This window comes from Anolis sagrei, chromosome 1 (assembly GCF_037176765.1).
Source record: "Anolis sagrei isolate rAnoSag1 chromosome 1, rAnoSag1.mat, whole genome shotgun sequence".
In the NCBI taxonomy this organism is placed as follows: Eukaryota; Metazoa; Chordata; class Lepidosauria; order Squamata; family Dactyloidae; genus Anolis; species Anolis sagrei.
The window spans coordinates 142,773,028-142,794,895 of record NC_090021.1 but is presented as its reverse complement, the minus strand read 5'-3'; the positions used below and the strand labels follow the sequence as shown (position 1 = coordinate 142,794,895).

General features: G+C 38.1%; 1 protein-coding gene across 1 annotated transcript in view; it reads left to right on the top strand.

The window, feature by feature from the left end:
* LOC132781737 (beta-soluble NSF attachment protein) overlaps window positions 1-21,411 on the top strand; it is a 28,801-nt gene extending 7,390 nt beyond the window's left edge. Inside the window, exons 2-11 of the mRNA XM_060786162.2 lie at window positions 5,831-5,907; window positions 6,930-7,046; window positions 9,216-9,262; window positions 9,408-9,485; window positions 10,294-10,349; window positions 12,703-12,787; window positions 13,921-14,025; window positions 15,384-15,452; window positions 16,634-16,684; window positions 17,454-21,411. Coding sequence (XP_060642145.1) covers window positions 5,831-5,907; window positions 6,930-7,046; window positions 9,216-9,262; window positions 9,408-9,485; window positions 10,294-10,349; window positions 12,703-12,787; window positions 13,921-14,025; window positions 15,384-15,452; window positions 16,634-16,684; window positions 17,454-17,558 — 790 coding nt within the window. The 3' untranslated portion in view covers window positions 17,559-21,411. The remainder of the gene's footprint in view (window positions 1-5,830; window positions 5,908-6,929; window positions 7,047-9,215; window positions 9,263-9,407; window positions 9,486-10,293; window positions 10,350-12,702; window positions 12,788-13,920; window positions 14,026-15,383; window positions 15,453-16,633; window positions 16,685-17,453) is intronic.
* The last annotated feature ends 457 nt before the right edge of the window (window positions 21,412-21,868 follow it).

The following is a 21,868-nucleotide window of genomic DNA, read 5'->3' as shown; positions in this document are numbered from 1 at the left end:
TGGAACTAGGGAAATGGGTTTGTATATCTGTGGAATGACCAGTGTGGGACAAAGAACTCTTGTCTGTTGGAGCTAGGTGTGAATGTTTCAACTGACTACCTTGATTAGCATTTGATTAGATGCAGGCGAAACATCAGGAGAAAATGGCCATATAGCCTGAAAAAACCTACAACAACCTAGTGATTCCGGCCATGAAAGCCTTCGACAATACATTATACCAACTTTGTTTCATGCATACAATTATTAAAATTATTTTTCATAAATTTCCCCTCTGTTTTATATGAAACATAATCAAACTTTGTGTTTAGATTTGGATCCTATCTCCAAAATTTCTCATTATGTGCATATATGCAAATACAGGTATTCCAAAATCCCAAAATATATCTTAAAAAACCAAAATATTTCTGGACCCAAGCATTTTGTGTCGGGATAGTCTGTATCAGAAAGCTCTGTTTGGCAAGAAATGATTAATTCTAGATTTTTATGTTAAGCCCATTAATTGTCCGTGCACTAAATACAATAATATCCCCCCCCTCCCCAAGTAGTATTAACATCTAAATGGATTTAAGCCATGGTACATTTAAAAATTGTGATGATGCATGGGTAGAAAAAATCGAAGGAGAAAAAAGCAATGTATTTTTCAGTTAAACACACTCAGTTTCATTTAATCTGGGAAGTACATTGCTTCTAAAGATTAAAGTCAGAATATGCACATTAACACTAACTTTGTAACCAATGCTGTTGAATTGCGTTTTTACTTTGACTTGGCCATGGCTAGACATTTTGAGAATGTTTATCTGGATTGCATAAAGGACTGTAATATTGTATTAGCTGCAGTCATTCTGCCCATAGATCATAATAATATTTTCAGTGGTATATTTGCTTATGCCGCCAATGTAACATTCATACAGAGATTACAGAAAAATTCTAACTGGCCTTATGTGGTTGAATCGAGTGGGTGGAAATGGAAGGAAAAGCCAAGGCAACAACTGGGTTGACTGTTATTTTGGGGAATTGGGTGGGCTATGAAATCTGGACAAACTAAGCAAGTGAGCAAATAAGATACTTCTTTGTGTTTCTGACTAGCATCGATATTGAATTGTATCTGAAAGCCAACTATATTTGGCAAACAAAATAGATGTCTGAAGGGCATTTTTGATGAGCCTACCTTGAAAATGTTTTTACAATGAATGAATTCCAGTCCTTTCATTAGGCAGAGTGAGGCATTTGACTCAGGTGGCATATTCTGTGGGTGGGTGCAGCAGAAACTAGAGGTGTATGTGCCATGCTCAGTCTGCTCTGTGTAGACTCTGACTTCTTGCTGACTCTCAGTAAAAGAGCTGAATTAGGATTTGGTTGTTGCTCTTATCACACTTCTCTATGTAGAAGGAGGGTGAGTGGACTGGGCAATGCAATAAGGAATCAATATTCATGGCTCACTTACCCATGCTCCAAAATATTTTTGGATGTGTTTGTAGGCCCCTCTATGTGTTATTCTAGGACATCTTAGTCAACATATAGGGTCCACTATTACCTGCAGTATTGGGTATATAGAGTGGTCATGGAGCATATCCCTCATGGATGTGGGAATCATACTTTATCTGTTTTTAAGGCAGTGAAGTAGCTTGGGCTGACCTTGATTGATGTGCAAGGGAGGTTGGAAGCTCCAGTGGAGCAGCAGATGTGCTAGGTTTTTTATTTCAGACTTAATAAGATCTGTCCAAGGTGCTGGAGCTATTGGGAAAGGGTGTGTTCAGCACCATAGACAGCTCCTTCTAATTCTGGAATTAGATTGAGAGCACATGCACTGTTTCATTGTTGTGGAAACCATTGTCCACTGCTGCCAAGCGTGCAGAATGTGAGGCTGTGTTTTCTGTCTGGAACAGAGAGGCTAGCTTGCTTCTTCTCTCACTTAATTTGCCATGATGGCTTCGATTTACAGAGCTTTTCTGCTGCCTGGGCCTGCCTGCCCCCTCCCTTTGCCTAAGAGCCTTAGGAGAGCTGTTCTGTTTAATGGCTGTTGTCATTTATGTAAGATAGCAAACAAGAAAGGCGGGAGGGCTTTTCATTTGGGGATTCTGTCCCTGAAAAAAAAAGAATCCTCTTTTACAAGCCTACAGAACTAGACTTTTTAATTGAGATGTTTTTATTTGAAATGTTTCTTTATAACCAAAACAATTACTGTAGCTTTGTGCATCTGAAATTCTTACCACACTCCTAGGGAGCCATGATAGCTTTATAGTTCATTTGGATAATACGAGCGTAAGATTATTAACACCGTTTTAAGAGCACATGGTATTTTCTTCCGAAAAGCTTCTTTGAGCTTTCTTGGATACAAAATCGCAGGATTAATTGGTTCATCGTAACAGATGCCTATCACTTTTTTCAACAGATGAACTGGGTAAGGGGGCATACTTTAGGGTGTTTTTTTTTTGTTTTTTGTTTTGTTTTGTTTTTTGTAGCTAATGGATTTCTACACAAGTAATTTTGTTCCAAAAGGAAAATTAATTCAGTGCCTCAGCTTTTGGGAAGTCTCTGCTTCAGTATCTTAATTTTTTTTAAATAAAATAAAATGTGAATTTATTTTATTTCAATGTGAATATTATGCTGTATAGTAGTAAAATCAAACCCATGGAGGCTGGTAAATAGAAGTTACACTGGAATTAGAAATAAAACAAGCAGGATAAATAACTAAACAGAAAAACAGAAAGCTGGAAAGACAGTGTCTTAAAAATCTCTCAGAAAAAGTAGGCAAAAGTTGTATTTTTTATTTTAAAAAAGAACATCAGGTTCAAAACCTTACAAGACATTTAGAAAACAAACCCCATAATGAGTTATTGCCAGTAAACTAGGTGTGAGACAAGAAGCAGATCCATGTTCGTGTTGAATATTCCGAGACTTCTTTCATTTTTGTAAACACAAATGTTATTTTGTGTTTCTGTGTACTAAAGCTGTATCTACACTGTGGAAGTAATGCAGTTTGACACCACTAACTGCTTGGCAGGATAATCGCTTTTCTATTGTTTATAAGATACTTCATCATAAGCAAGTTGTGAGAAGTACCTTATGTCATCTTTCTGGTGCCCCTTAACACATTGCAATTCTGCCTTATTGATACCTATTCCCAAAACTTTGCTGATTTCTGTTTTTAAAATGGATAAGAGTCACTTAGCATTCCAGATATAATGGGACTGCCTCTCCCAGCAGTCCAGTCCAGTATAACCAATGACAAGAGCCAATGGTAAGGGCTACAAGCAATTTATTCCCCCTCCCTTTATTCATTCCAGTTGGATCTAGTATTTGGGGAAGACACTTTTAATTTTAGATACTTCTGTCATAAGGAGTGCCTGGCTCATGGTGGCCAGTCAAGGCATCTACTGTTGAGTTTTGTTGATTTGGAAGGGTAGATGTCCCATAGATGTGAAATAAGCAATCCTGTTCCATTTCCAGGATGTTTTTGGACAAATTCATTCATTTTCTTCCTAGGAATTAAAATAAAATTTGCTTGTTTGGAAATCTGGTATTTGGAGGGCAAACAATGGCTTGAATATCCTAAATCCATTTCAATCCCCTGTTAGAATGGGTATGTCTCTATGCAAGAGGGTTTTCTTTTTATATTTTTAAATTATTTGGGAAAGAGGGATGGGTGGTTATTGCTAAAACCATTATTATAACAGTATTGTAAATGCCATTTAGGGAATAAAGATTTTATTTTATCTTATCTGTTTGTTATGTTATGCTGGCATTGAATGTTTGCCATTTTTTTTGTTGTAAACTGCCCTGAATTCCCTCAGGGAGATATGGCAGGATAAAAATAAAGATTATTATTATTATTATTATTATTATTATTATTATTATCATCACCACCACCACCACCATTATTATTACATTCCAATGATATCTGTAAGACCATTTGATTTCTCCATTAATTATGGAATGTCTAAAATTCTTCTGCTGGTGTCAGGTGTGATTATATAATAAATGTTTCGAGGAGCAATGGAACAGGTCATGCATTCTGAACCTGAGAGAGAGATTTAGATGCGCAAGATTTTAAAAATAAGACTATTACATCATGTTTATTGTTATGCCTTGATGCCTTTAGGCCTGTATACTGAATTATGGGTAAATCCTAATGAAATATTTGAGTAGAATTGCCCTGTTAATCTTTTAGTAACTGGGCCCAACTGAATAAAACACCATACAGTTTCCATATCTGTCAGAGATACCTTCTAAGACCTTTGATAGTATGTGAATGGGTGGATAATTGCAAAACCTATAGTTTGACTATACTTGGACTGGAAACATAGCATAGAACCGCATTGGAAAGTCTACGGTGGCCCACAAAGACTTCTGAAGGGAGGATATTTTGGAGTGTGGATAAGTGAAACCATGGATACCATAGATTAGGAGGCTGTACTGTACAGTGAGCCCTCCACATTTTGGGGCTTAGGAATGCAGGGCCCCGTGAAAGGGAAATACCAAGAAAAACAAAATTGCTATTTTTTATCTGAGGAAACACCTCTAGGACGTTCTAGTTTTTCTAACATGGTTCTGTGATCAACTTCCACTGGAAATTTATCGTGTAATCACACTGGAGACTATGGAGATTCTTAGGTGCTATCTTTAGAAATCTCTAGGTCCTCCAGCATGACTGGAGGAAGTTGACCATAGACTCACACTGGAAGACCTTGACATTTCTTGAGAGAACATTTAAATCAAGTTTGTGAATAGTGAAATCTACAAAAGTCAAAACCACCAATGACGAGTCACAACAGTATTTGTAAATATCACTTTTATCGTAAATGATTTCCTGTGGCTTTCAAGGATAGCGCATATGAGAAGAGTTCAAAGATTATGTTAGTTAAATAATAATAACAACAACAACAACAACTTTACTTTTATATCCCGCCACCATATCCCTGGAGGGGACTCAGACGGCTTACATGGGGGACTAGGCCCAGCATCAACAAAAATTCCCAAAGTAGAACAGTAATTAAAAACATGTAACAATAAAAAATATAATTAAAACAATCAAAACAAAAAAAACCTCAATAAAGTAATGACATAATAAAAAGTAAAACAACTAATAGCCAAAAAAATTGGCTTGTTCAGATTTGAGAGCGCAGGACAAGGGCTGTGCAAAATGCAGACTATAGGGCCAGGGCTGGGAGTAAAGTGCTGAGAAAAACCAAAACAATAGGTTAGGGCTGGGGAGACCTAATTGGGAGCTATCTGTCATTCAAAGACACATTGGAGAGTGCTCAAAGTTTGTGTGACTTCATAAGTGTATAAGACACAACATCCACTGCAGCACTTGTGGCTTCCAATTGAAGTGAAGGATCAAAGACACCCACTTGTTCAATTCACAGTCTACCTCTGCATTGTAGAAATGACCACCACCTATGCCATCCACTTATGTGGAATCTGATCAGGCTGTGGTTTGGCATCTATGTTTTCTTGGCGTGTTCTCATACAAGATTGATTCCTAGAAGTAAAGATACAATGAGACCTCTGCTTCCATGGGAGATATGTTCATGGCTGGACTGTGGCTATCTGAAACCATAGATATGACCACATGTCATTGAATTACCTGACTTCTGGACCCAGCATTGCATGGAGATATTCTTTCTAGGAATTTACTAGCTCCTCCAGGATGACTGTACAGTAACTTCCGGGGAACATACCACTGATTTGCCTATCAATACCTGATAAATTCCTAGGGAGATTATTTTTCCCTGGAATTGGATAACCACTAGTACGTGTTCCAAAGATGTGGAGGTCTTACTGTACTGTCTTCCTTCTAACATAATTCTTCATCTTTTTCTTCTAGAGGGAACAGGGTAGAAGAAGCATGTGAAATGTATACCCGAGCAGCAAATATGTTCAAGATTGCCAAAAACTGGAGTGGTACGTATGGAAATATCTCCCTTCTTTGTGTATTTTCTTGGGACTTCCTGATACCAACAAAGATATCTGGTGTTCTTAATTCAGTGTCATTTTCTTGAATAACATATTTTAATTATACATGCAAGGGGGTGGTATGTAAGATATAGTTACACTTCTTGGTCTGATATCTCAAATTGTGGCTGACTACCTGTGAATTTTAAGATCCCTCTGCAAACACTGGATAATGACTCTGCTGTTTGTTGTCACTTTTCCCAAGGCAAAATGGAGGTCATTCAGGAGTTCTCAATAGGGATGCTTTCCCTCATTTTCATATTTTGGTTATTTCAATGAAAACTATAATACGAAAAGCATAGTGACAAGATGGAAGCCATGTCAACATCTAAGTCAGTGGTTTTCAACCTGTGCATCCCCGGATGGCCTTCAGCTCCCAGAAATCCTAACAGCTGGTAAACTGGCTGGGATTTCTGGGAGTTGTAGGCCAAAACATCTGGGGACCCATAGGTTGAGAACTACTGATCTAGGTGGTGTTGGACTGCAACTCCCATCGTTCTTCAGCATACTTTTTGCTATCTTAGGGCTATCTTAGGGCAGTGGGGATTTGAAATCCAATGACAACTGAAGGGATTAGCAATTCCCACTTCTGATTTAGAGCTACATGAATGAGCAAGTTGGGTAAAAGATGTTGAGTCATCTTCTAATTCCTTAGTACACCATATTTCTATTTCATACACATTTCTTTTGGGGATTATGAAAGCCCTTTTTACCAATAATGTATGAGAACGCTTTCAGTCCTGTAATTATTTATATTGATAGCATTTCAGAGACACTGAATAATTATTGCCAGAGTTCCTTGGGAAATATCTGTGCTCTTCTAATTTAGACCAAATGATAGGTTTTCAAATGGAACCCTGAAAGCTGCATGTGAATAATCAACCCTATGAATGTGCAGAGAATTCGTTATAATTTTGATATTTGAAATCATTATACTGGGGTTTGAGCCTTGGGATTCTTTTCTCTTCCAGCTGCAGGAAATGCGTTTTGCCAGGCTGCCAAGCTCCACATGCAACTGCAGAGCAAACATGATGCAGCAACTTGTTTTGTAGATGCAGGAAATGCCTACAAAAAGGCAGACCCACAAGGTAAGATGTATTGTACATACTGCAGATATCTAGATTGAAGTTGCCATGTTAAGTTATTCCATGCAGGGAGGCAAACAAGGAAAACCAAGCTCTCCCAGAAAGATGGCGCTAGTTTAGAAAGATCCCTGTGGAATTTTGGAATAATTGTGATATTAGGGCTCACACAATGAATTAAAAGTCACAGAGTGTAGTAATAGCAATAGGATGTTGTAATGATATCTGTTTGATGTCACATTAAAGAATACAGCAAAGTGCCAGTTGAAGTGTATCTCATTTGTGTGAAAAAGGAATCCTTCCAGTCCATTTTCCCCACAAAGAATGGTTCTTGCAGACAGTCAAGGGAAAAATGGGTCCAACAATTATCCCAAGTAAACAAAACCCATCTTAACGTTTTGATAAACAGTGAATGCGCCTTGCCTGTTAAGTTGTTTTAAATCTTTAACCAGAACTATATGCATTTCAAGTAAAACCTTTTAAAGGATGACTCACTTTTTGTTTTGTGGTTGTTTCAAATGTTCAGTAGAATGATGTTTAAATATAGGAATTGCTTGTTATTGAACTTGAATTTACTGTTCTATGATTAAGGGAAATGTCATAATGTGTTCTAGAGCCTAGAAACAATTCTGTAACATTTGTATGTGATACTTTAATGCATTCTAAATATGTGACCAGATCTAATGAGATAATGGATTATGACCTGTTAGGGCAGTGGTTCTCAACCTGTGGGTCTTCAGGTGTTTTGGCCTATAACTCCCAGAAATCCCATCCAGTTTACCAGCTGTTAGGATTTCTGGGAGTTGAAGGCCAAAACATTTGGGGACACACAGGTTGAGAACCACTGCACTAAGGTGACCATAGCAGTCTCAACTCTGTGTTCTCCTCTGAAACCAGTTTGAAATTTATTTATTTATTTTGTTTACTATATTTATATCCCACCTTTTTCTACCCCAGAGAGGACTCAAGGCAGCTTACAGATAGGCAATAATTCAGTGCCTTCACAACAATATACAGTTAAAATACATTAAAATTAAAATCAAAATTATGGGTCAAGAAAGTGTGTATCATCCATTGACTTCTGTTGTGTAGACTGCCTTCTTGCAGTATCTCTCTGCCCCTTTTTCTGATTTGAGAAATTGCATAGGAAGGATGTAGTCATGCTCCCTACTTGCATGCATTAGTCTTGGCTCATGTAAAATGTTCAACTTGTAATAGGAACATCTATAGCCCATGACATATGTCTCGGTTTCCTCAACATCCTGAGCATATGTGAACTGACTCTGTGCCTTTGTTTCATTGGAAACTCTGAATCTTGCACACAAATACCTTCCATGTTAAGTTGCATGCGTACTGGGATGCAAAGGTCCAAGCCCTGTGTGTGCCAATATTCATTACAATGGAGGAGGCGTGAGCATATGCAGAAACAGATGGCAGATTACTTTCTGATTGCCATGCAGTCCTCTGTACTGAAGTATGTGAAGTATAATGTGATGATGGGAGTTTATTACAAGTGTGTCCATGGCATCTGACCTTATGGACTTTGAGTCTAGATAAGGCAGTAATACTTTATGCAAAAGCTAGAATATGAGCAGGCAGAAAGTAGTTCAGGATCTTATTGTTCTTGCTGTGTGCTTTCAAGTAGCTTCCAAGTTATGGCAACTCTAAGGTGAATGCTTCACAGTGGGGGGGGGGGGGGGTTCGGCATTTTTTTTCAGGGAGGAAGTGGTTGCCTTTGACATTTGAGACTGATATGCAATAGAAGCACAAGTATCTCTGACTCCCAACTTTTTATTTTATTTTATTTTACTGTTGAAGTAAAATAAAACCCAAGAGAAGATTTTTTAGTGGAAGGACTATGATTTCATCCAATTCTACTTCTAAAAATAAATTTCCATTCTCAGGAAATTCAAGATTCTTGAATCTTATTCATATGTCTTTTCTGTTAGGATTGGTGGGGTGGCTGTATAAGGATAATAATAGATCCTATAAATGTTGTCTGCCTATCCTTGTGTTTGAAAATAAAGAAATGTGTCCTTGATATTGAACAGAAGAATGACTGGCTGTTGAATCTGGTGATATGAATAACCCACCTTCTTGTTCTAGTAGGGTAACAGTGTTTGATGACTGAGCTGATTTTATTCATTATTTCCTTCCCAAATGCATACGTTACAGAGGCTATCAACTGCTTAAATACATCCATCGATATTTACACAGACATGGTAAGATTCCTTAGGTGATTGGTTGGGAATCCACTTTGCGACCTTGCAAATCTTTTTGATTAAATCTTTGGTTCAGATGTCTTTGTACTTGGTGCTTGCACTTAGTGGAAATGAGAACAGCTAGATAAAGTTCTTCTCTTTCCAGGGCCGATTTACTATTGCTGCCAAGCATCACATTACCATTGCAGAGATCTATGAGTCTGAGTTGGTTGACATTGAAAAGGTAAGGACATTTAACTGTTCAAGGCCTCCGTTTATTTGTTATGAAAAGTACAGTTTGAATATCACACATCCAAAATGTTTGATACCAGAAGTGCTCCATAGTTTAGATTTTTTTTTCAAATTTGAAAAATGAGATATCTTGGAGATGGGACCCAAATCTAAATACATCCTTCCTTTATGTTTCATATAATTTTATACGCAATATCTTTAAATATTTTTGTATGTAAAAGAATGTTTGTGTACATTGAACTATCTGAAATCAAAGGTGTCCTTATCTCAGCCACCTATGTAGTCTATTTTGGATTTCCAGGTAAGGAATGTTTAAATGGCCATGGACTGTGTGATTTTAAATAATTGGTTTTAAGGTTTTATTATTTTTTAGTGATTGTTTTAATGCTTATGTTTTTATTGTGTATTTTTGGGCTCTAATTGTTACCTGTATATGTAATTATTATTTGTATTTGCTTTATTTCTATACCGCATTTTTCAGCCTGATAAGGCGACTCAATGCAGTTTACACAATGAAAATTATCACAAATAACATGTAAGCCACCTTGAGTCCTCTAGGGCTTGGGAAGAGCGGGGTATAAATACAGTAAATAAATAAATAAACCTGTATCTGATTGCTAGACACATTCCTGCTCACACATATTTCCTTCTAGCTGGTTTTAAGAGGTAAAGCATGGCTATGTTAACTGAAGAAATGAGTAATTTGTAAACTTTGTGATCTACACAGCCTGTGTCCCAAAATATTCAGTCTGTAACAATCACATTAAAAGAAAAATTGTATTGAATTCTTGTATTTTTAGGCTATTGCTCATTATGAACAAGCTGCAGATTATTACAAAGGAGAAGAATCCAACAGGCAAGTTTTCATTCAAAGACTAATCTTTAATAATAATAATAATAATAATAATAATAATAATAATAATATAATTCATTTTGTTTTGATTTTTATTTTAACATTATTAAATTGAATTATTTTTCTAGGCTCCTATAGAACATTAATATTGCTAAAAAGCTTTTAAAGATTAGCATCTCAATCACCTATCTATCAGTTTCAATATCAGATTACAAAATTTAGGAAGTATTTCTCTGTGAATGCATACAGTTGGTAAATGGAAACTATAATGGGATAAGGATGATGACCTGTTAGGATCACAACCCATTGGAGATTATGGATTTTGACCTATGGATCATAACCTATTGGGTAGCAGGGATCGCTGGGCACGTACATATCTTGTTTCTCTTCAGTGCTCTCAGCAGACAAAGATTCAGTTAGGCTTCTTTTAAAATAACATGTTTGTTAATCATAATTTCAAGTATTTAAATATACAGGCACATTTCTTGTCAAGTTATACTTTAAAACGTTTTGGTTTGTATTTTTAACTTATAGTCTTTAACAATCTCTTCAAAACCTATATTGTTCTGTACAATTCTCATTCATAAATGTCTGCTTTCAAAGAATTCAAGCATCAACAGTTTTCTAATTGAAAGAATTCAAGCATCAACAGCTTTCCAACTTCCTACAATGACATCTGACTGAAAAACAGACTTCTGTACTCAAGCTGACTTAAGGCTTAACTGTCTTCCTAACTTCTAACACTGGCTTCTGTATTCTAACTGACTTAAGCCTCAACTGTCATTCCTCAACTGTCATCATGTTTAAAAAGCATTCTAAACAGTCACGTGATCTGCAGCCCCTCCCACTGCCTCAAATACATAGAGCTTACTTAAAAAATACCCCTCGTAGAATAGAATAGAATAGAATAGCTTTATTGTCATTCTAAGAAAATTAAATGCTCTCCCCCGTGCACATCAAAAAACAACACACCCATCCCTCCACATTCCAACCACCACCACACAGCCCCCAATGCCACATCAACAAGAAATTGTGGAGTTCAGTATAGTTACAGCTCTAGGATAAAAGGAAAATTGATTTTCCTATGCCTGTGGATAAGTCAAGGGTAAAATTTAGAGACATGTCACAAATAAATATTTTCCTCTTCTTTTAAAAATTCATAAATGGAACTTACTGTATGTACTTGAGTATAAGCAGAGTTTTTTAGTTCTTTTTTAGGCTGAAAAAGCCCTCCTCAGCTTATACTCGAGTCAAAGTTATTTATTATTTTACTTTATTATTATTATTATTATTATTATTATTACATTTATTATTTTACTCTATTTATTGTCATTATTGCATTTATTTTACTCTATTATTATTATTACATTTATTATTTTTGTTGTTGTTCATTCGTTCAGTCGTCTCCGACTCTTCGTGACCTCATGGACCAGCCCACGCCAGAGCTCCCTGTCGGCCGTCACCACCCCCAGCTCCTTCAAGGTCAGTCCAGTCACTTCAAGGATGCCATCCATCCATCTTGCCCTTGGTCGGCCCCTCTTCCTTTTGCCTTCCACTTTCCCCAGCATGTCTTCTCTAGGCTTTGCTGTCTCCTCATGATGTGGCCAAAGTACTTCAACTTTGCCTCTACTATCCTTCCCTCCAATGAGCAGTCAGGCTTTATTTCCTGGAGGATGGACTGGTTGGATCTTCTTGCGGTCCAAGGCACTCTCAGCACTTTCCTCCAGCACCACAGTTCAAAAGCATCTATCTTCCTTCGCTCAGCCTTCCCTAAGGTCCAGCTCTCACATCCGTAGGTTACTACAGGGAATACCATGGCTTTGACTAGGCGGATCTTTGTTGTAATAAAATTTATTACTTTATTCTATTATTATTGTTATTTGGGGCACTTAAGTTGGAGCAGAAAGTTCACAACCAATTTTAATTGGAGTTTGCCGAGTAAGCCCTGTGCTCCCCACCATTTTGAGCACTTGGGGTGTAATGGATATTTTTTATTAAAGAAGAGCCTTATTTAGTCTTTCTGGGAGTCTCGCAATGCTTGCAGAGAGACTGCTAAGTCTTTCGAGGCTTATGCAGGAAGCTCCTATTGAAAATGGCCGTGACACTGGACTCCAAATGTCAGGAAGCACAGATTGTTTCCAGTATTATTGGAGTGTAAATAAGCTGACCGAGGTTGGGGGGTGGACGGGACATTTTTTTGGCAAACCTTTTCCCACCTACACATGAGAGTGTGCCATCATTTCTCAAGTAGTTTAGGTCTGCTTATGTAGTGTCATACACTGATATATATTTTTTCTTTTTAGATAAAAATCTTCTCTTTGTTTACCAGCCAATTAATTATAGCTTTTGTTTCTAGTTCTGCCAACAAATGTCTTCTGAAAGTAGCTGGATACGCTGCTCAGTTAGAGCAATATCCAAAAGCAATCGAAATGTTTGAACAGGTAGGTGTACTACATTTCAGTTTAAATGAGGAAGAAGGCTATAACTGAACTATATCCAAGTACTGTTTGACTGCTTCTTATGTAGCTAAAATGGTACTACCTAAGCAGACTTGTAGGAATCCCATTGTTTGAAGCCTTGCACAAAATTGACTAGATCGCTCCCTGGTCCCCTTCAAACAAGGACTTGCATGTGCTTTATATAATTAGTGTTAGATATGATCGTAATAGATCATTGAAGTTAAATCACTGAAGAAAATTCATTCATTAATGTATAAACGCCGAAAGTATACTGCTAATATGTTGTATTAATAGTTACTAACTTGTTATGAAAGCATTAGTTATGAATTTTAAGACCAATGAAAAGGTCTGAAAATAGCCCAGTTATCCTGAAACCCTCAAAATTGCATCCCCCGGGAACCAATTAAAAGAATGGGAAATCTTCAGTGTTACTTCAGAAGAATCCTTTTAATGATAAAATCAATTAATGTTAAAGTTTTGTTGAAATTAATTAAATGCATTAGGGTTTGTGATTTAAGATCCAACCTCCAAACTTGAGGAACTCATAGGGACCCCCTTCCAAATAATCATGTTTATTGGCTGTTGTAGAGGTGGGGGGAGAGATATAATGACGTGCCCAAGAAGCAGGTTTGGCTGATTGGTTGGGACGCTGAATGGGACAAGGCCCCTGTCTTAGCATATTTTCTGCAACTGTATTAGATTAACTTCTTTCCAAGTTAAATGGAATTGAGTGGTAGAAACACACACAAAAAAACCCCACAACAGTGTGAAATTTACTAGCCTATATCAAACTGTGGCCCTCCTGGTGCTGCAACAGGTTAAACCGCTGAGCTGCTGAACTTGCTGACTGAAAGGTCGGTGGTTCAAATCCAGGGAGCAGGTTGAGCTCCCACTGTTAGGCCCAGTTTCTGTCAACCTAGCCATTCAAAAACATGCAAATGTGAATAGATCAATAAGTACGGCTTCAGCGGAAAGGTAATGGAGCTCCATGCAGTCATGCCGGCAACATGACCTTGGAAATGTCTATGGACAACACTGGCTTTTTGGCTAGACTTAATGTCAAGGGAAACCTTTACCTTATATCAAACTGGACCTGCATTTTTTAATCTTTTCAGATTGGAACAAGTACTATGGATAACCCGTTGCTCAAACACAGTGCAAAGGATTACTTCTTTAAAGCTGCCTTGTGCCACTTTATAGTTGATGAGTTGAATGCGAAGGTTAGTACAATCCATCATGTATCTTAGTTCTGTAGGTTATAACAGTCAAGATGTATGGTATATGAAAGAAAAACAAAGCAATTTGATTCACGTTAAATCAATAATATCATCTGTTGTTGCTGCAGAAAATGATTTGTAAGGAAGAACTTGTAAACCTGAATTGCCTTAATACACTAACCTGTGTTTTTGTGGAAAAGAGAGCAAGAGTTTGTACATCTAGCTGCTTCCTTGTGTTTTGGCCTTAAAATTTCACTAATAATGATGTGTGTCTAAAGTCACTCCTGTGAAATGTTAATATAAAATGATAGGCCTAAATGCCACTTGAATAGATAGAATTTACATGAATGCTTGTTATTCAGCAATTGATTCTGTGGGTTGCTGTGAGTTTTCTGGCCATGTTCCAGAAGCATTCTCTCCTGACGTTTCACCCACATCTGTGGCAGGCATCCTCAGAGATTGAGAGGTCTGTTGGAAAATAGGCAAATGGGGTTTATATATCTTGTCAGCATGGGAGAAAGAATTCTTGTCTGCTTGAGGCAAGTGTGAATGTTGCAATTGGTCACCTTGATTAGTATTTAATGGCCTTGCAGCTTCAAAGTTTAGCTACTTCCTGCCTGGGGGAATCCTTTTTTGGGAGGATTATAAACCTCACTTGCCTAGTTTCCAACAGACCCCTCAACCTCTGAGGATGCCTGCCATAGATGTGGGCAAAATGGCAGGAGAGAATGCTTCTGGAACATGGCCATACAGCCCGGAAAACTTACAGCAACCCAGTGATTCTGGCCATGAAAGCTTTGAAAACAATTTGATTCATTGTTTCCAGTGTAGTTGAGACTAGCAATTGGGTGATGGTCATTATTTTGGCTTTGGTGTAAACCAGCTATAATTTGTAACTGAAATGTTCTGTTTGTGAATTAGTTTCTCTTACTGCCATTACACTGAATAATGTTTTGTTTCTTATGATGTGTTATGTAATTTTAATGTTATGTGTCCAAGACCTGACTAGACAGTATAAGAGATTGTTTCTTTGGTTATAATAGAAAATGAGACTGTTACAATGAACAGAAAAAAAGAGATGTACAGGGAAGGAGAGGCTTGGGAAATTGACCTTTTTGGGACTATATCTCCCAGAACTGCCCGCGCCACAGCCAGTGGGGGTATTCTGGTAGTTGTAGTCCAAAAAGTGTCTTTCCCAAACTCTCATATTTCCAGCTGCCAAAGGACAAGTCAAGGCTATTTTTTTTCTTGTCATGCATTGCTATAATAGCTAAAGTTTTCCGGTGGGACATTCATGGTGGGATAAAAATCTGCTTGACTGGATTAAGTAGCGGATTTAACAACTGCTGATCTCGTTTCAGCTTGCTCTTGAAAAATACGAAGAAATGTTTCCAGCTTTCACAGATTCAAGAGAATGTAAACTGTTGAAAGTAAGGGAAACTGCATGTTTGTAAAATGTTAAAAATAGAAATCACGTGTGATTGATGGACTTTTCTGGATGCTGTTCAAAGGCAATGTTAATCAAAGTGGTGGTTTGTGAACTGGCACGAGTCTGCAAGCCTTGTCGGTCCAGAATTTGAGGCAGGATCTACACTGCTATAGGTAATCCAGATTATAAAAGCAGATAATCCGTATTATATGCTTTGAACTGGATTATGTGAGTCTACACTGCCATATAATCCAGTTCAAAGCAGATGATCTGGAGTTTATATGGCAGTGTAGATCCAGTCTGAGTTTATAAGATAGTACTTGTAGCAAATAGGCATCAATAGCAAATGGGCCATGGCACATAGCAGGGGGAATGTTTTACTAGCATGTAATAAAGATCAGTTGCTCTGGTGTGAAAAAGGGTAAATCAAGCCTGGATTCTAGATAATGTGTGTGTTTTATGGCCCTGTGCACATTTAGTTGGGATTTACAGTACCTTCGTTTCATCCGAACCATAAACTTGCAGTAGTGCTTGCATAATCTCCTGTGTATTTTGGAGAATTCCTTTCACAGTAAGTGTGTCTCCACAGCAACTCTAGCCAATTCAGAAAGGGACTTCATGATATCTTAAGAAGCTCAGCAACACCAATTCCTGTGATCCCTTCCCTCTGGGGTCCCAACCCCCAGGTTGAGAAACGCTGAGCTATAGGGTTCATAATCATGCATTCCTCTCTCTGTGTACCATTACAGTGAGTGGTCTGTGCCTCCACTTCCCCTTCCTCTCCCATTGACATGGAAGCAAGTCCTGCTATGGGCTAAAACAGTATGTTTAATTTATGCATACACTCTAGCTCTCCCCTCCCCTTGCAAACCTTCAGCTGCCATTATGAGGTCACATCCTGTAGTGATGTCTATGTGTGATTGTCATAGGTACAGCATGCAGTATAGATATTCTAGAGCTAAATTCCTGTGAAAGATTAGAATGAAGTGCCTTGTATATAAGTAGAAATTGCTTTCTGAAGAATTCATTTATTCTCAACTATTGAGTCATTTTTAAAATGTCTCTTCAAGTAACAAGAACATTTCTCTGTCTTACAAAACTTATTTAACAAGCTAATCTTCCTTGAGAGAGGTAATAAAATAGCCTGTCCTGTTGTGTAATCTTTTCATGTCATTGCGCTAGAAATTACTGGAAGCCCACGAGGAACAAAATTGTGAAGCATACACGGAAGCAGTAAGTCAAACTCAATGTTTAATTTTTACTCTCCTTTTCTCTAGATTGTTTTAGAAATGGTTGCAGTATATAAAAGGAAATAATAATGATCTTATTATTTACTTATATTTTGAGCAAGTTGAATAGGTCTAAGGTTGGTTTATTGACAGATTATTTCCAGGGGAAAGTTTTCAGTGACTTTGCAGCTGAATAACCTGCAAAGCAACAATGCCATGCGATAAGGTCGATACAGAAGTGGGACTAATGCATTGCTATGCATCACAGTGTGATGCAGGATGTGATGCTGCTCTCCATCTAATGCCACTGTAACCAGGGCAGTTGACAGAAAAAAATTTCAGGGGTGGGTGGGTTTGAAACTTTTTTAGCAAATCATGAAGAATAGTTTGATAACACAACAACAACATTTTTAATACAGTCCAAAGACCCTTATTGCTCCATAAAAAGCTATAAGATACAAGGTATGCAAGGTTAGTAAGGCCAAAATTAGCCAAAAAATAGTTGTTTTTTAACCTGAAAAATTACGGGGGGGGGGGGGGGGGGGTTGAACCCCTAACACCCCCCCCCCCCCCCGGCTATAGGCATTCTCCTGCCCATCTATGAATATTTGGAGAGATTCTAAAACGCAGCAAGAGTAGGAATTATAAAGGAGTTATAGAAAAGTTATTGTTATCCCCCCCCCCCCCTTTGATATTGGTTCTTTGTGAAGCACATTTGATCGCAGGGTGTGGGTTTTGTCTTCTTAACTAGTTTTGTGAATCCTTCCAACCAGGTTAAAGAGTTCGATTCAATTTCCCGCTTGGACCAGTGGCTGACAACCATGTTGCTTCGGATAAAGAAATCTATTCCAGGAGAAAATGAGGGAGACTTGAAATGAACTCTCCGTACAATTTGTGGCATTTTGTGATTGTCTATTGAAGTACACTGTGTTGTGGCCAAGAACCATTCAGGGATACTTGAGAAATGCTTCTAGTTTAAATGACTGGTGTCTTGTTTAGTATCCTGTTGTGGCTCATTCAGTGTAACGTTGCACATGAGTTTATCTATTTAAGACTTCTTGTTTCGATTCTAAATGCAAAGTGTGGCCTGATCCTATGCATTTTTACTTATATGTAAATCTCATATAAGGGGAAACTCTTCCTCGTGTAACTGCGTGTTTATTTGGAAGCAAGTCCCACTCAGATCAAGTGAACTTACTTCCTCGTAATTGCACTCCCAGCTGCAGACTTAATAATAATGTAAATCAAATCAACTTTTGTGGAATGCCAGCCACCCTGAAATTATTTGCTCGTAATCCAGATTTTCAACTTGGGTGTGGCAGTTGTGAAGAAGGGTTGGCGATCTGAAATATATTCAAGTTCTTTGAAGATTTATCACAGCAGCATACACAATGTTCTTTGTGCATTTTTGGGTCTGGAAGGTGAAGGAAGTCAAGTAATTTTGTCCTGCTTGAACAAGCTTGACGGCACCTTGTCCTGACGGAAGGTCCATTGGGCATTAAGGTTACAGGAGTCCCATCCTGGCCACCCTAATATCCAGCAGAAGATCCAAATTGATATTGGTGTACTTCTGTTTTAAAATATCAGAATAGTGTCTTGGAAGTATGGTTTTGATTTCCTCTTATACAACAATGCTGAATTTAAAACTGAACTGAGAGGGCAACTAACAGACAAAGCTTCCTTTACTGAAAAGGTGGCTAAAATAGCAGCATCCCCCTGCTGCTATTTCACTGCGATGCCCTTCCTAGTGCAACAACATCTGGATGGCCACATTTTGCCCATCCCTCCTTTACAGTCCAATCCCATGCATATTTTCTCAGAGGTTAATCCCACTGGCTTCAGTGAGGCAATGGAAGTCAGCCCTGTTTACACACTGAGGAAGCATGCATGGGATTGCTCTGGAAAGGGCGTTTTGTGTGGAAGTTGAGGATTGCAGCCTTAAATGGAGCCTCATTTGATTCCAAAATCAATATACATTTTTGATGAATGCACATTTTCTATTGCTTTTTCCAAATGTTGCACACGTTAACAGGGTATTGTGTCTTTATTCCGATGACATGAATGAATCAAAAAGCTTTGCTCTAAATGTTAGTTGTGTAATTTGAGGCTACTGTTATCAATAGAATTTCTGATGTATTTTTTCTAGCTCCAAACTAGAAATCCCTGTGAAATATCGTCCGTTTACCTGTAATTTGGAAAAGCGTGACCATGCATGTGAATAAAGCAGGACCAGCTTTTTCTTTGCTGGAAGCTCACTGCGATTTCACTCAATGTGCTAATGAATATGTAGAGCTCAGAGATATAAACAGTGTCAGTTGCTTCAAAAGTAAAAAAAAAAAAAAAAGGATTTTTAATGACAAACTGATTTTTTTTCTCATTCTGTGCTGTCATTTCTTCTTTCTAAATGGCCATGTTCCTAAATGAGGAGCTTCTAAAATTTAGACTCTAAAAATATAGCAGGTATTGTTTATAAAACGTGAACGAGTTGATAATTTGGTTCAAGTATATTTTATAGTGCACTTCCATTGCCGTTTCAATCTTGCTAGTTTAATGTATACATTGCACAAGCATATGTGAATGCATAATATGCAGAGCAAAATTACACAACCACCTAGGTCTAAAATCACTATTGAGCTTTTGCAGCAGAGAAGGCACATGGCTTTTTCAAAATGTGCATTTAGACCTGGCCTACCTGGGCGGCAAATGAAATAGAAATCGAGTCCCTTCTGTCCACCCCATTCTGTTGCATATGTAGACTAGGAATCAGACTTTACTCTTACGTGTGTTGTGAAGTGAGTAAATTGGTGTATATCTCTCTCTGTGTGTGTGTGTGTGTGCCCATGTCAGCCATGCTATATGCTGCTGGCATATTTTAACAGGGCAAATAGTGCAATATAAACCCAGTCATTGCCCCTCTGACCAGTAGTTTTCTGCTCTTGCAGATATCCTGCACCTAATCCCATACATACTGTTTTGGCTGAGCTTTCTTCTAGCTATAGATTAAAAGTTGCATTGTCCCCTTAGAGCAGGTATGAGCAGACTTTGGCTCTCCAGGTGTTTTGGACTTCAACTCCCAAAAATCCCAGCCACTTATTGGCTGTTCAGAAATGTGGGAGTTGAAGTCCAAAATACATGGAGAGCCAAAGTCTGCCCATGCCTGCTTTAGAGCAAAGGGTGGGAAGGTGCAGCCTTCAAGATGTTGTTGGACTGCAAGTTCCAGCATTTCATACAATTTGCTGTCTAGGGCAGATCAGAGGTCCACACATTCATCATCTCAAGAGACAAGGAAATAGAAACTAGAGATGGTACAGTGTAGTACCCCCCCCCCCCCCCCAGCCCAAGACAGCAGTGATGTGTATAAAGTAAGGGTAGGCAGAGATGATCTGCAGAAGCTTTGGACTGCAACTCACACAATCATTGACTATGCAGGGTAGGATTGATGGGATGGGTAGGTCAGAAACATCTGAAAGAAGCCCACAGTCATCCATAACTTCCTTAGCATGGAACAGCAGCACACAGTGGAGTAAGGGGAGAAGAATATGGAGGATGGGCAAGTACTTTTTCTAAGGATGTGTGAATTCATGAATATATATTTATATGGATATCCCAAGGTACTGAAAGCCCATTTGGCATCTAGCCAATTTGATGCACTAGGTGGGGTGGGGAGCTATAAATATATTACAGTAGATATATATAGATTTCTATTTTTATTTCAAACAGACATATTTATTCTATGAGTTGTGGGACACTCATGTACTTGTAGTCCCGACAATTACTTGTGACGTGTTTGAGCTCCTTCAGCTTTTTGAATCCATGCCCATAACATCAAATTTCATCCTTGTTGCAGCTCAGTCAGGACTTTCCCTGCATTAGAGCATCACTAAACACTAGCTGCTTTGGCCTACTGATACTTCTTCTGTTACATGACTCAGATTTTTTTGAGAGCAACGTGTTCATAAAATACTGCTTTCTAGAGTGGATCCTATTCATTTCAAAAATAACTTATATGCTCCTCATCCCTCCCTCAAGTAGTTTCCCATGGTGTCCGTGCCACAATTGTCATTCAAGGGGTTAGTAAACTTTGTCATGGCATTTGGTTTGTTTTAAGAGGGGGAAAGAGTATCGGCCCCTCAGTTTCTCCAACCAGTCATGATCCTTAGCTAATCAGGATGCACGACAGATTAACTGCTATACATACATGCCTCCTTCAAAGGGTTTAAGATTCTTGCCCATTATTCTAGCGCATAGATTTCAGCTGCAGCTTCAGGGACCTGGCATTAATAACTTTTCAAACAAAATTCCAATATGTTGCTGAAATATTTCATAGAACATCAATGGTGTTGAGGCAGTATTTTCAATATATTTGTATATGCAAATATAGATGGATCTATAATTATAGTATATTAATATGTGCTGGTGTTGTAGCTTAAACACTTGTGAAATTTTAGCAGATGTGTACTAGTCGATTCATTCAGTGCTAAAATCATAAAGGCCACCTAAGGCTGTTTATTTTGTAACACAATTCATGGGTGTGACCAATCTTGATGAATTCTCCTGCATTTCTACATATCATAATAGTACCAAATTTATTTAATAGAATACCACAGCCAGTGTGGGTATGGATTTGGTCCTTAGTTAAAATTGGAGGCTGTGGCTCAATGTGGGAAGGCTTGTAGATTTCTGCCTTTACTGTTTTATCATGCCAATTGTCATTAAAAGAGTATACTCCCATGTCTGAACTATGAGTTTCTTTTTAACAATCCTAAGAACAAGCAATACAAAATGGGTGGTTTCAGGTAGGATTCTGCTCCATGTTGTAAAAATGTGTGATTTGGGGATGTCAAACTTGCTCACCTTGCTGCTTTGGGTTGCAGTAAATATGTGGTCTGGAATCTAAGCCATAAAGTAGGCATGCTTGCAGCAAGAAGTAATCACTGGATAATTTTGTTAAGTGCTGTAACAATGAATGTAGATGTGTAAGATTCCAATCACTAGTGAATATACTGCTGTTTCAAATGGACACATACCCAGAGAGACGTTTAGTATGTGAAGACATGGAACATTTGCATGGGTTGACAAAGCAGATTTAAAAACTGCAAGGGGGCAAGGGACACTTGTACTCTTTCTTGAATGTATCACTGCTCTGGCTTACAGCAAACATGCCGTCTAAGATTTGTGAAATTTTGAG